General features: G+C 45.4%; 1 protein-coding gene across 1 annotated transcript in view; it reads left to right on the top strand.

Moving 5' to 3' along the window:
* The window catches only part of ZNF366 (zinc finger protein 366), a 71173-nt gene extending 56046 nt beyond the window's left edge, over positions 1-15127 (top strand). Inside the window, exons 4-5 of the mRNA XM_043591763.1 lie at positions 9511-9685; positions 12558-15127. Of these exons, the coding sequence (XP_043447698.1) occupies positions 9511-9685; positions 12558-13093 (711 nt within the window). The 3' untranslated portion in view covers positions 13094-15127. The remainder of the gene's footprint in view (positions 1-9510; positions 9686-12557) is intronic.
* Positions 15128-15416: the final 289 nt, after the last annotated feature.

The following is a 15416-nucleotide window of genomic DNA, read 5'->3' as shown; positions in this document are numbered from 1 at the left end:
CGACCTTAGAAATGCTTGTTTGGGCCAAGGAATAACTGTGAGCACAGTCATCTGAAGTGTTTCTTTGTTCCTAAGTACCATGGAGCTCAGGGATTTTGAGCATCTTCATTAAAATGTCCGCATCAGATTCATTTGGTTGAATTGCTATTTTATCAGCTGAGAAAATGTGTGAGTTGGAGATTTGTAAAACTCAAGGCATTGACTGGTATTATTTAGAAATGCTTGGGCTTCCCAGGCTTTTCCCCCTTCTTCCCATCCTCTCCCCACATTGTTTTCCTTCTCCACTTCTAGAATGAGAAGGAATCTTGCTGAGGATTGGGTAGTTTAATGTACTGGCACGTGCCATCCCCATCGTGAAGAGAGAGAGCTGAGGGGGAAGGAGAGAGAAATCACACCCTCAGATATTGTGAGAGCCTTTCTGTTTGAAATGGAAGTTTGCCTTCTCTGTCATTGCATGTCTTATAGGGTCCAGATGATATTCTCTGTCCATCTGAGGGGCGGTTCCTGCTTTAATCCCTCTACAGCATGTCCCCTTTCCCCCCCTTCTTGAAGGAACCCCCTGTGAAGCTGACTGCTTTCCTGTGTTGGCCACTCCTGGACAGGGTGAGCGGGGTCAGGAACCAGAGCTTCCCTAGACCTGTGTGGGCATTCTCTGCAGGTGGGGGAGGGAGGTTTCTCCCTCCAGCCCTTTCCTGCCACCGACTTGTGTTTCCCCTCCTTTGCTTCAAGTTCCCAGTGGTTTGCAAGTCGATTTATGTCCATCTTGAGTCATCTGAGTTGAAGGAGAAGGAAGCTGCGTGCAGAAGGGGCTACATAATTGATAGTGCCTGATGCAAAATGAAAATGTAAGGCCCCTTGTTCAAATGTTATTAAGAAATTTCGAGATGGTACAAGTAGAACATTATACCAAACTCAGGACGCTTCTGAGATGGGGCTGGGTGTGACTGCATTGGTCACACACCCACGAAGCTAGCCCTGGCCACATGAGCCCAGGGACTCCGTATATCACTTCTTCTCTCTCTGATTAGGCACTTGGATTTCCTTCCCGCTTCCCACTTTGAGCCTTTCGCTTTTAACAGAGCTATTCCTGCCTGCCAGGAGTTTGCTGTCTCCTAAAGTCAAGGTGCAAACGGGCACTGCTTGCCACTCCTCATTTGCTGTGCTGAGTTTACTCTTGGGCTTCCAGCATGAACTGTATTTTTTATCAAACCAACTGGTGGCAGAACACATACATTGTTAAGGCATGAAGGTAGCCATGCTTGTGGTCCCTTCCACCCGTGTCCGGTCCAACTAACTCACACTTCTGCCTTTTCAAGTCAGGTCCAGGAGTAGTTGTGAAACCAGGCAGAAGATACCTCTGAAATAAGGGATATGTCAGGGAGCAGAGCCGCTGCAGGAAAAGGGCTTGCAGGCTGGGTTTGATCTGAGGACGCAGAGGCAGTTCTGTTTGCCTACCTCAAGGGCCTCAGAGTGGCCTGGAGGATTTCTTGGACCAGGTGGTACCCGAGGATTTAGAGGATTCTCTCTGGCACCAGGGCACAGAAGACTGCATGCTGTAGTGCAACCTGGGCCCAATGATGCAGTGAACCAGCCCTGCTCAAAGCTTTATGTCTCCTTTCATGAATCACTGCCCCCTCCTCCTCCATCTACCCCAACGATAGTGCACATACATGGTTTACAGGGTGTCTGATGATCAACTTTATGGTTCAGAAACTCAGTATGACCTCTCCCTGAGAATGGTTTAGGGTCTGGATGTATGCTCACACCACCAGATTCCATAAGAGAAGGGCTTGCAGTATAAGTTATGAGCTCTGAAATGATGCACAGTTTATACTCTTCAGTACCAGATGGGCCTGGTGCACAAATTGGACTGGTCATCTGCAAAGGCATCCTTTTCCTGGTTGGGGGGGGGGGGGTGGGACAGGTTGTCCCAGAAGACCACATTTTGGGTCAGGTGGCTGCCTCGGAGAGTGTATCTACTATCAGAAGAAAAATAACTGGATGTTGAAGGGTATTTTTGTCAAACACGTGGCCCTTCTCCCTTCTTAGATGTTTCTTGAATGAGGACAGGCATCAGTCACCTCAATGGAGAGCCCTCTGCCTCCTGAAAAGTGCCAGAAGCACTGCCAGGGTCCTCCTCCTCTTTGTCCCCATGTCCCCACAAAGTGCTGCCTTTCTTCACTTCAGAGGAATCTCAGAGCATGTCTGAGTTTACAGATCACATGACAGGGCTCTTTGTGTCCTGTCCAGGCTCCAGATCCAGATCCCACTGTTGGGTGGGCCATCTCGAGATGGTGTCCTGTAGCCTTTGCTCCCCATCAGTGTTGTTGTGGATTCTTGGAGACCTGGTAATGGGTAGAGGTTGATGGTGCTTTGGGAGTTAGGTACAGGATGGAGGGCCGTTTGCTCCTTGCTACAGAATTCAGAGTCAATCAGACACGGGTGACTGGCTGGCTGCATAGTGATATTGGAGAAAAGGCCCAGACAACTAAACCCGAGCTTTACTGTAGTCACAGGGAAGGGTTATTCCCCTCACACGGTTGACATGGCTAGCAAAAAGACACAGGCCTTGTTCCAGTCGTACTCCAAGCGTCAGCTCCGTCTCCTTTACTCAAAAACTTATAAAAAGGGGAGACTGTTTAAATAACAGGTTCTAATTTCTTAGGAGTCGCACCACTAAAAATCCTTCCAAACATACAGCCCTCCCCCTGTTGCAACATGAAATGGTTCTCTCTGCCCCGTGCTCAGTGGAAACAGCTGTCCACAGCAAGCAGAAACATTCGCTTACTGTGAGATTAAGCATTAACAATAGGATGGAAAATTAGAGGAGAGGAAAGGTTTCCATTCTGTGTTTCTATTTTTTTTTTTTTTTTATAAAAAAAATTACTGCCCTTCTGGGCTCTTATGCTATTGGCTCCACTTCTGGACTCCCTGCTTCTTGGAGCCAGCTGGAGTATCTCCAAAGACCTGCGCCTGTAGACTTAAGCCATGTTTCAGAAATATGCTTCCCAGATTCTGCGTAAGCATGCAGGGGTTGATTTGGATGCTATCCTTGTAGAGCCACACTCCATAATAGCAAAGAACCAGCTGCCGTCTTTGGGAAACCTGTCCAGGAAAAGCAGCCATCCAGAATTTCCGGGACAAATTCTCCTTTGAGATGGGTGAAGCCGGGAGCTGCCTAAGTTATGAATCACCAGGTCATCTGCAGCCTCGTCTGAAGTAGAGGCCTGAAGACGGAGGGCAGGGCTGATAGAAGAGGATGAGGTCTCCTTGAAAAAGGTCCCCACCACCTTTGCCACCATGGCTTTGCTTCCTACTCCAGCTCTTGGATGCCCCATGGGGGACAAACCAGGTGGGGGATTTTAGGGGCCCAGGACTTTGGGTCCAAGCACTCAGGCTGGCATTGAGGGGGTTAAGGCAGTGACCAGATAGCAGCCTTTTGGCAGCAAAGCCCTCCTCAGCAGAAGGAAGGATATAGCTGTATGAACTGCCTGCTTAACAATGCCTCACATGTCCCCAGGGGCCCGCCTGCAAATAGATTTCATCTTGCTTTCTCTTGTACTTTTCAAAGCTTCCTGTTTTCTCACGGTCCTTTTGGACAGTTTACAGTCTCTCTCTCCCTCCCTCCCTCTCTCTCCCTTTGAGGAAAGGAACACCCTTCTTATTAAAAGAGAGAGAGAGAGAGAGAAGAATGTAAGGGAAGGGCAGTTTAGCAGAGGCCATTCTCCTCGGCCGCAGGCTCCAGCTCTTTGACCTTTTCTCTTAGAATAGGAAAGCACAGGCTTCCTGGTGCATCTCAGTCCTCAGGCTCCGATTAGGCTGGCTGGCACGAAGTAGTGTGCCTCTTCTTGGCTTTGTGGGCCTCTGGCCCAGTGCTGCCCACTGCCATCACCCAGTCTCTGCACCCATCTGACTTCTTGGTGAGGCTGGCTGTCCATGCTGTCACTGCAGCTCACAAGAAGTTACCTGAGGTGTTTCTAGCCCTGAACCAGGGAGGGAAGGGGCACAAGGAGGCCAGAATTCGGAACTGCTATAAGGATGAGAGAACAGGGCATCGGCCAGCTGTTTAAATGGCTAACTGAAAGTCTGGGTGCTGCATAAAGGGCTCTCCCAAAGCCTGCAATTCAGGATGAATCTTGTCTTTCCATCCACATTTCTCAGTGCTGGGTCAGGTACAACTGCTTCCATTTCTATATGCCTCAAGTGACCTGGCAAGTATTTACTCAAAAGGATTCCTTACTTCGTCCTCCCTTTCATATTTCCTCCAAATAATTGGTTTAAGAAGTAGTCTTATCTTTGAAGAACTATTTCCAGAATTTAAAAGAGTCTACTATGTACATGATAATGATAGTAATAAGAGCTACTATTTATTGAGCTCTTACTATTTGCCAAGCCCTTTACATGACTTATCTCATTGGATCCTTACAACAACCTTCATAAGACACTATTATTATCACTGACATTTTACAGAAGAGAAAATGGGGCAAGTTCTCTATCCTTCTGGGGTCTCACCATCACCTCTCTACTTTGCTATCTCAAAGCCTAATAATCCATGCAACCCATTTTTATTTTTTTATTTTTTTTTTAATTTTTTTTAATGTTTATTCATTTTTGAAAGACAGAGAGAGACAGAGCACAAGCAGGGGTGGGGCAGAGAGAGAGGGGGACACAGAATCCGAAGTAGGCTCCAGGCTCTGGGCTGTCAGCACAGAGCCTGATGCGGGGCTCGAACCCACGAACCGTGAGATCATGACCTGAGCCAAAGTTGGATGCTCAACTGACTGAGCCATCCAGGCGCCCCATGCAACCCATTTTTAAAGGACAGTTCGAAACATTTGTTGCAGGGGTGCCTGGATGGCTCAGTTGGTTAAGTGTCTGACTCTATCTCGGCTCAGGTTATGATCTCACGATTTGTGAGTTCAAGCCCTGCATCGGGCTCTGCACTGACAGCATGTAGCCTGCTTAGAATTCTCTCTCTGCCCCTCCCCTGCTTGTGTTTGTGCTCTCCCTCTCAAAATAAATAAATAAAACTTAAAAAAATTAAAACAAAACTTTTGTTCCCATTTTCTATTAAATGTTGAAGTTCACCTCCATTTAAAAAGTAGGCATAAAAGTGGGTATTGATGGGGGCTCCTGGGTGGTTTAGTCAGTTCAGTGTCCAACTCTTGATTTCGGCTCAGGTCATGATCCCAGGGTCGTGGGATCAAGTTCCAAGTCAGGCTGTGTGCTGAGCATAGAGCCCACTTAACACACACACACACACTCTCTCTCTCTCTCTTTCTCTCTCTCTCTCTCCCTCTCTCTCTCTCTCCCTCCCTCCACCCCACTTCCCCGTGCTCTCTCTCTTAAATAAATAAATAAATAAATAAATAAATAAATAAATAAATGTGAGTATTGATGGAAAAGCTGAGATTTAATGCCAGAGGTACACTAATACCCCTCACTAGAGGAACTGAAAGTTCAAGAGGGGCAGACTGGTTGAGATGGCCACATGTCCCATGAAATCTGAGATATCACCACTCCAGTAGCTTCCTGTGTCAGTACCTACCCCTATTTCAATCCCCACAGACCTTGGCAGGAGATGATTCAGCAAGTCTTGACTTGGGCAAGCTCTTAGCCTCACATGTCATGATTATAGGGGGCCTTGACATAGACTGACTGCTTTTCCCAGGAGAAGAAAGAAACTAGAGTTTTGGTGCTCCCTCCCAACTCTTCTTCCTTCCAGTCTACCTCCCATTCTCTACTATGACAATTTTTCTGGGAGCTCACATCTCAAACCGCACCCAAGGGTGCCTTCTTTAATTCACCCAGTTCTCTTCCTCTGGCCTCTCTTTACTAACAGTGACTGAAAAGTCCCCCTCTGAATTTCACAGACATAAAATGTCTTCTATACTGATGGATGGTCTTCTAAGAAAGATGAAGAGGCCAAGTATTCTGGATAAGGACCAAAGGGCTTTGTGGAAGAGCTAGAGGGCTGAAAGGAAGAAGCGAAGGGTGCCTACCACAGAGATGTGAATAGTGTCCAAGTACCTTGGGTCCTGAGTTACCTGTCTCTATCCTTCTGCCACTGAGGATTTTGGCTTACAAACTAGTGTGTATAGGGTTGTACATATTACAGTGAGGGAAAAGAAGAGAGTTGGCGATGGCTGCTTTTTGGATTTTTGCACAGGGTAGTGTTATTTTCCTGACTTGTTTGTCTATTCCCCCAGCCAAATACTTAGGTATTTATTAAGTGTTACTATGTGTGTAGACCTGTGCTTGATACTGAGGTTGGCCACAAAGAAAAGGAAGGAAGCTCTTGCATTTCAAAAGATAACTTAGGGTACCTTTTAATGCTCCAAACATCTTTTAGAGTTGACACACCTCCATTCAACCCTGCGAACACTCTCCATTGGTTGGCCCATTAGGCTACCATAAATCATGAACTATAATACACAAAAAATAGATTTAACCAACAGCACAAAAGTGTGTCGTTTACCAGTCACCCTCAGATAATATAACTGACCAGACATGCCCTACAGTGGACCTTCCCTAAGGCCATATGCCTTGACTTCAGGGGACAATATCATTTTAATATCCTAATATACACATGTACCACTAAAAAATGTCCCAGGAAGTTCATCAGTGGATGAATTGAGTCAGAAAAACATTATAGTAGAAAAACACACACTGGGTTATGTTAAAGGATCATAAAATGTGGCTTGTCCAAAGCTAAGGAAGTAGGTGGAAAATACTTATCAGTAGCCATTCTTTTTTCTTTCTTTCTTTCTTTTTTTTTTTTAACATTTACTTATCTTTGAGAGACAGAGAGAGACAGAGCACGAACAGGGGAGAGGTAGAGAGAGAGAGAGGGACACAGAATCTAAGCAGGCTCCAGGCTCTAAGCTGTCAGCACATAGCCTGATGCAGGGCTGGAACCCACAAACTGTGAGATCATGATTTGAGCCCAAGTTGGACACTTAACTGACTGAGCCACCCAGGTGCCCCTATTAGTAGCCATTCTGATATTTGTGCCCCTCTCTGTGTGTTGGGGTGGGAGTAGGATGGGGAAGGGAGGTAGGACTTTGGGGCCCATGAATTCCAGGACTGTTCTGACCACCGAGTTGCAGCAGCTGTGGCAACAACAAACAATTGGTCATTATCACAACTGTGATTTCTATCTTGCCTCTAGTTCAATGTTGAATAAAGTGCCTGAAAATACTTAATGAAGAGACTTTATTCTGTGTCAAAATAAAAACAAATGGTATTCTATACATTCTTCAAGGTTGAGCTAAAATTCTCCTTTATAAGAACCTTTCAGACTAGTCCAGCTTCTGATATCTCAGCAACCAGAGATAGTAACTAAAAGTAGAATCCCTACCCCTTTATAGGAGTGAAGTACAGAAGGCACCCATCTCTTCAATTCTATCTAGCTTAAACGACCATGAGACTCATCCAAGCTTGGACTAGTGCAGTAGTCTAATTAATCTTCCAGCCTCCAGCTTCTCTCCTCCTTTGTGTTTTATGTTTAATCACCCATGGCTTGTGCTGTTCTCGGATCTTTTGCTGCAGGCTCACTCCAAATAATCAGGAACCGTCCCATGAACCAAATGAGATCTCCTTTTTCTAAAATGACTCAAGACTGGAAATACCTAATGTAGATTCAAAGCTAATTCAAATCAGTAGATTCAAAGCTTTTTCCCCCCTTGGCCAGAATAGAGAACTGGACAAACTAAACTAATAAATAATACTCTGCCAGAACTTTCACCTGTGCAAAGTTGAATCACAGACTGATGCATCTTACGAAACTGTCTCTATTGGGAATAAAAGAAAGCAAGTATCCATCCCACATGTAGGGATGTTAAAGTTAGAGCAACACTCCCAGCCTTTCCCCTCTCAGGTCACCTTTTCCAAATGAATGTGCTGTGCAGCTACTCTGAACACTGAGTGTGGGACACCAGTATGCCAAGTTCATTCTTGCCAGTAAGGAAGTAAAAAGGGGAAAAGTACTTAAAAGTCCCAAATGTGAATCATTTAAAAACACAGAAACAATTATTCATTATCCATGGGTGGATTATCTGTGACAAAGTTGTCACCCCAGCTGGCTGCCTCTTACCACCTAGCATTCTTTGCAGTTGGTCTTCCTACGTCTCTGTTTGTTAGGTCTACGCACTCTTCCATGGCTCCTGTAACTCCCATCTCCGTGGCCACCTGAAGAAAACAGTGCCTTCATTCATAAATACTCAATCCAGTACCCCCAACATCGTCCCTGAAAATGTCTCTCAGTGCAAAAGGAAAACTGGTGTCAGCCTCAGGGGCCACTGTGCCCTGACTTGTCTCTCCAAGGATCTTTCACTCCATATCACTGCCCTCACAGCATGGGCCTCTGAGGTTAGGGAGGGAAGGAAAATGTTCCCTCCTTAACACTCGGGCCTGAGCACAGACACAAAACCCTTCTCTGTATTCCTCCCAGCACAGCCAAGGAAGGGCTGGGTTCTCCAAACCCTGCTCTGCTAGGGCCGGGGGACAGGAAGAGGGCGGAAAGCACCCAGAGCAGTGGACTCTGTTTTATACCTTCCGTATCTGCATGAATTGCCTTTGAAAATGCAGTTCTGTTCTCTCAAAAGAAGTTGGAGAACCACTTTTCTGATCCATCATGCATCTGCACTTTGTTACAAATAGAAATGACAAAATGACAAAAAAAAAAAAAAGAAAGAAATGAATGAAACATGTTTACACCTGAGATAATATTTTCAGGCCTTCAAATCTCTACCCAGAGAAAAAGACACACTCCTTCTTTAGATCTCTCTTTTGTTCCTTCTAACTTTGCTATCCGTTCCAATAATAAGCAAATTAAAAAAATTAGAAATGCATTGCATGATACAGTCTAACAGAAGGGTTATATTGAGGGCACAGAGGATGGTGTGGTGGTTGACCATGTGACCTCTGGTGTCTAGTGGCCTGGGTTCATTATCCCAGCTTCAACACCCATTAGCTTTGTGCCTTGGCCAAGTGCCTTAATCCCTCAGTTTGCCCATCTGTAAAATGGAGATGATACAGCACCCACCTTATAGGATCGATATAATTAAATGTGATATTCCATGGTAGCCTTAGGACAGTATCTTCCATGTTATAAACGTTCCATAAATATTAAACAGGTAATCATATACTTATTATTAAAATGAAGCACACTTTGAGCAATTGCTTCTCAGCTCAGCTTTTCTCCTTTTCTGCAGCTCGAATTCGAAAGAAGCCTTACTAGCTTTGCAAGTTTTGCCATGAGTTGAAAAATCCCTGCGATAGGAACACAAGACCATGAATCCATCCCTCCCTGCTCCACCTCTGGGCCTGGGCGCAGTCCAGACCCTCCCTGACTTCACTGGGGACATTCTACTTGGAGGCCACTTAAAATGCCAAGATCCAAACAAAGTGAAGGCACATCCGTCCTCATGCAGGCCTAGGTGTGGGTTTACCTGGGCAGGACCCACCTCCACGAGTAACCTGTCTCATCCTCTTCATTGTTTCTGACAGCTGTGTGGGAAGGAATTCAACCGGATGCACAACCTAATGGGCCACATGCACCTGCACTCCGACAGCAAACCCTTCAAGTGTCTCTACTGCCCAAGCAAATTCACCCTAAAGGGGAACCTGACACGCCACATGAAAGTCAAGCATGGAGTCATGGAGCGGGGCCTCCATTCTCAAGGTAATCACTCTTGCAGGAAGCACCCAAGGCTGCTGGGGCTGGTGGATGACAAAAAAGGAAGCTCAACTTGTTTTTAGGGGGCTTTATTGTGTGTGGGGGGTATTCTTATTGTTGAAAAAGGGATCATAGTGTCAAGACCACAGCAGAGGAGCAGAAACAGGCTTACAGTGTTATTCTAACAAATACAGTAGTACTATCTGAAGGTAGTAAGTAAAAGCGAATTACAGAGGACAGATGAGAACATCATAACCATGCCAGTCAGTACGATTATTAGCTCTTGCTTCAGACACCACATCAGGTGCCTTGCCTCCTTTAATCTTGACAGCAACTCAAGGCTGGAGGAACTTATATTATCCCCATTTTACAGATGGGGGAACTGAGGCTTCAAGAGAGTGATTTGCCCAAAGGTGCTCAACTGAAAAAGTGGCTGAGTCAGGATTGGAACACAGACCTTCCTGACATTAAAGCCTTTATTGTATCCATTTCATCGCACTGCTCTTAAAGGGCATGTGGTTTTTTCTTTTTCTTTCCTTTCTAAAAAACAGGCGTGTAAGCTCTGCCTCCACAGAAGGATGTGTGTAGCAGGCTGGGTCTCCTGTTCATAACTAGATGCACCCAGGGACAGCTTTCCTGCTTGGCAGGGCTCACTGGCCCATCTGCAGAGCAGGGGCTTCTGTCTCCCCCACTGAGCCCGAAGTGAACTGCTAAGCAGTTCTCTCCCCCTCAGTGCCACGGCCCTTAGCTGTGACGAGTTTATGTTCCAGATCCACTGAGTTCACCAGGTTGTTCTCTAGTTACTTAATCAAGCAGTCCTTCAATGAACAGGCAATAAATGCACCTCTATCCAAAGCAGAGCCCTAGATGCTGCAGAAGATACTGAGGGGATGAGACCATCTTTGCTCCCTAGAAGGTCTGTGTGTGAGGAGAGAAGACACACATTTATGGACCTTACAAAATCATGTTAACCACTGTTTGCTGATACCAGTATGATTAAAGCACGGCAGTAGGCACTTCAGAAATCCTATTGCTTGTGCCCACAATGTCCCAAGGTAGACTGTGTTGTTCTCATTTTATATAAGAGGAGACTGAGGCCAAGGGGGCACGACAGGTCTGAAGGCAGAACTGGGATCCCAACTCGGGAATTTCTGAATTACACCAGTGCTCACTACACCAGGCAAACACAGATTTGTTCGTGTTACCTGCTTCTCTTACCCTTTCCAGAGAGCTGGTCAAGCAGGCACACATATTCATAAATGATGCACACATACACCTGCAGCATGAAACAGAATAATTATAGTTTTCATATTTTTCACCCACTGAGCTTATAGTGCTCCTGAGTTACAGGGAACTGTGGTCATCATAAAACAAAGCCCAGATTTTAGGCAAACGCCCTGAAAATATTCCGGTTAAAAAACAAAAGCAGTTTTCTTTCCCTGAGACTGGTTTTCTCCTGAATTGTTCTTTGGATCTCTAGTTGCCTGAGCCAATTTCCAACCTAGACCTGGATTTTTCCAGAATAGGTGAAGTTTGTTCAGTTGCCGGGGTTGGGGACAGAAGGCAATGGTGAGATGTTCATCCGTTTGAAAGCTTAACCTGGTCACCACAACTTACCCCATATGGATGCTCAAATCCTAAAAGGCACCTAAGGACTCTGTCATTCTTCTGAAAAAATAAAGAGCATCACTATGTATCAGAGAGATGCTTTGAAAGTTAACAGACTTTCAACAATTTAAATGTTTTCATCTACAAAAGGTGTTAGTGCTTTTTCACTCTAGTGTTTGAAATGGCTCAAAAATCATGACTCAGATTAAAAAGAGCCTCCCGTGCCCCTGACAAGATTAAAGCTATAGACAGATTCATTGCCTGACGATATCATAAGGCAAGCAGACCTGGACGTCTGCCCCCATGCCAAAAGCCTGGTTCTGCCCGCCGCCTCCTCAGGGCCTGGCTGTTGGCTCACCAGGGGCAGAGACCTGCAAGATCAAATTAGGCGGAGCCCTACTATGTGTTTCTGGCTCCTGAAAAGTCCCTCCCAACAGGGCCTTCCAACTGAAACTAAAAGTGAGACCCTTTTGCATCACTGTGCCCAATAGCAGGGATGCTTGTAGTTGGACACAGAGGCTTTAGAGTTCCTCAAGGGGATCTCTTTGTGCCCTCTCCAGTCTGTGCTTAGGACCACTGGTTATGGGGCGGCCTTCTTGTCCCCAAATGGTATATTTTCGTCCATTTTTTTCAAGATGAAAATACCTTTGTTATGATTTTATTTTTTCTTCTGGTAAAATATTTGCTCACTGAAAATAAGAAAGACATTAGAATTGAAGAGAAAAATGTCCGAATCATGGAATTTTTGAGATTTGGATGTAAATTCTTCCAGATATTTTGATAAAGATAGATAAAATTGGGTCTACACTATAAATATATATGGTAAATATGATTTTTACTTAAAATATATAGAGAATACCTTTTTATAACCATTTGTAGGTCTCTACATCTTCTACACATGGTTCAGTGTATTATTTACCTAAAAAACCTCCATCATTTCAGTTTCACCATAAAAAATGTGGTGATGAGCATCCTTACACATATATTTTGTGCACCTGTCTGATTGTTTTCATAGTTTAAATTCTCAGTGGCATAATTGCTAAGTCAGAGCTATGTTTATTTTAAGCATTTAGTGCATGTTGCCAAATTTACCTTAAGGAAGTTACACGGATGCAAACTTCATCTGTGACAAGGCCCATCTCTCCACAGCCTTACTGGGAATTTATTTTTAAAATGTAAAATCAAACTATACTAAATGGCCTTGGGTACCACCCAGTGGCCCATTTTCACAGCTTTTCCTGGGACCTGAACATTGCTTTTGCTCTCACAGGTTTTGGAAGGGGGCGAATCGCCCTGGCGCAGACGGCAGGAGTGCTGAGGGGTCTGGAGCAGGAGGAGCCCTTTGACCTTTCCCAGAAGCGTGGAGTGAAGGGGCCGGCGTTCCAGTCAGATGGGGAGAGTGCCCGGGGCAGCTCCTGCCATGAGGAAGAGGAGGAGGACAATAGCTATGAAGTGGGTGGAGACAGCCCCGGCCTGGACCCCCAACCCAGGCAGCCCTGCACCCCCCAGGATCTCACCACCCAGCCCGAGCAGGCTTCCAGGGTGCTTGAGGACACCTGTGAGGAGGAAAAGGAGGACAAGCCAAACAGAGAGCACCAGGAGAGGAGCAAGGACAGCCTGGGGGCAGAGGGCAGCCTGGAGAGAGAATCTGCCCACAAGGAAGAGTGTCTCCATCTCAGGGCTCTGCAGAGTGCTCGGAGGGGCCCCTCCTTTTCTGATTACCTGTACTTCAAGCACAGAGATGAGAGTTTAAAGGAATTACTGGAGAGGAAAATGGAAAAACAAGCAGTGCTTTTAGGTATCTAAGTGGACAGCTCTAAAATTACATTTGGAAAATGAGAATAGGCAGTTCAAATATAGCTTTCTGCACGAGCTGTCATTTGCTGGAGACTGGCAAATGGCGCAGATCTTTACAAATGGCCTGGACTAAACGAGCAGGGATTGTCCTCACTAATACAAATGCTTCTCAGGTTGTTCCTTGGGCCCTTGATTTTTAACATGCATGCGGGGGCTTCTTCAGTGCTATTTCATGCTTCTCCAGTATAATAAGCTGTACATATTCTAGATACCTAATTCTAAGCAGATGCTGAGGTGCTTTTAGAAATTGTTTTCCTTTGACTAATACATAATACATGGTAGATTTCTTTTTAGTTGCAAAAATATGGTGCTTGACATGTTACCTTATTAATGATGATTTAGTTGAATGTGTGGAAGTTATAACATTTTTCCAGATAGATGAAAATATTAGTAGTTGTATATATAAAAATCACCTTTATTGAATCATCCACAATGCCAAAAATGACAAAGGAGGGTGAGATATTGAAGAGAATATTCTCAAGTAGTTTCCGCATGTTTAAGAAAACAGGAATAATTTTAACTAATGAAAACCCAGCAGAACTTAGACCCTTGCCTGGGTCTGCCTTGTTCTGCAGCAGCTTCCGTCATCAGGTATGGCTTGTGGCGCGCATTTTCAGATGGTCCCCAAAGTGGTCAGTGTGTCCCAGCTCACCCCTTGTGTCCTGAGCAGAGACCCCTCCTGGAGACCTTGCTCTGAGGCCTCATGCCCCACAAGGCAGCTGCAGGAAGCCTTAGGCGCAGTGGGTTTCTTCTCAGTGCCAGACCAGGGATGTGGGGAGGAATTCTTGAAATCTGATCACTGCTTATTTAGAGTATTATGCTAACCATCAGGTAGTTACTGGTAAGCAGATTCTGGGCTGTGTTCTCAAAGCTGCCTGCATATCAGAATCATCTAGGGGAACCTTAAAAAATAATACCAAGGCTGAGCCTCAGCTGCTGAGAGTCTGATTTCATTGGTCTAGTGGAACCCCAATATGGGTATTTGTTTAAAAGTTTCCCCCAGAGGATTCTTCTGTGCAGCCAGGGGAGAAAGATGGACGAGGTTAAAATGGGCTCCCAAGACTCCTCCCAGGGACTCCATAAATATTTGTTTCTGCCTTCAGATTCATTAAAATATGGAGTAGGAGACCTTGAAATCATCCTGCTGATTTAGGGCTTCTCACCTGTTCTGTAAGAGCCTCTTGACATGAACATGCACACGCACACACACAACACACACACACATACTCTTGTATAATCACACAATTTTGTACTAGAAGATGATGCCTGTGATGTTTATGGTCACTTAATAAGTCTAAAAATACACAGCCCGCCTACAGTGACTAATTATTTCTTCCTAGATGCTTGAATCGTGATTCTAGTCAGGGGTGAAGACTACCGTGGGTGGCTTGAGACCAGCAGTAGGCTTTCCTTAGGCATGGGTGCCGAATAAAGCAGTGCCTACAGGATGTCGCATACCTGTGACTAGCCATAAGCAGTAACCCTCTGGTACTGTGTCTGTGTTTATATAAAAACTGCCTCTTGGTTGGTAGTCTCAACTCTTATTCATAGAGGTAGGTACTGTTTATTACTTTGCTTTCTCTTCTCCTAAAGTTCCTAGTACATTTCTTTAGACCACCTGGCCCATCTCTGACTGCTGGATGTCGCTTTTTCTTTTGGCCAAGGTGCTTCCCCCTCAGCCACATCTACTTCGAATCATCCACCCGTGGGCTTTGTCAATCTTGACACATTTCTCCTGCTACCTTGCTTAAAGCTCTTTCTTTCAGCCTTACCACCATGACAAAGTGCCAAAGCTGCCTGGGTTTCCTACTGCCACCCATGCCCTGAGGTCAAGCACCTGCAAAGGGGATGGTGAGTGGAATAGTGTGGGTTTCTGTGGTGCAAGCACAGCTCTGTGCCAGGAAACTCTTCCAAGTCTTCAGAGGGGCAACTTGCCTTCCGTTCATTTTGAATATCGCTCATTAGTGCCTCTGATGACATCACTTACAAGGCTGGCAGCATGGTCTGTGAGGCCTCCGGCTCTTGGGGTCCTGTTACGTGTTCATTCTTTCAGTAGCCCTGTGTCAAAGACATACTGTAAGGGCTGCAGACTTCCGGTTCATTCTGGGTATGGAACAGGAACAGGCTGGAACAGGAACCAGGAAATCCAGAATAGCAAACTCTAGTCTTTTCCAACCAAATGAATCATGTGGGTATGTTTGAGGAACAAGTTCATGTTGAGATGGAGAGAGCATGGTCTAGAATGGAGGTTTCCAAATTGTGGATCGAGGAG

This window comes from Prionailurus bengalensis, chromosome A1 (genome assembly GCF_016509475.1).
Source record: "Prionailurus bengalensis isolate Pbe53 chromosome A1, Fcat_Pben_1.1_paternal_pri, whole genome shotgun sequence".
Classification (NCBI taxonomy): Eukaryota; Metazoa; Chordata; class Mammalia; order Carnivora; family Felidae; genus Prionailurus; species Prionailurus bengalensis.
Note: the sequence above shows the minus strand (reverse complement) of the source record. Positions and strands in the feature narration are given on the sequence as shown.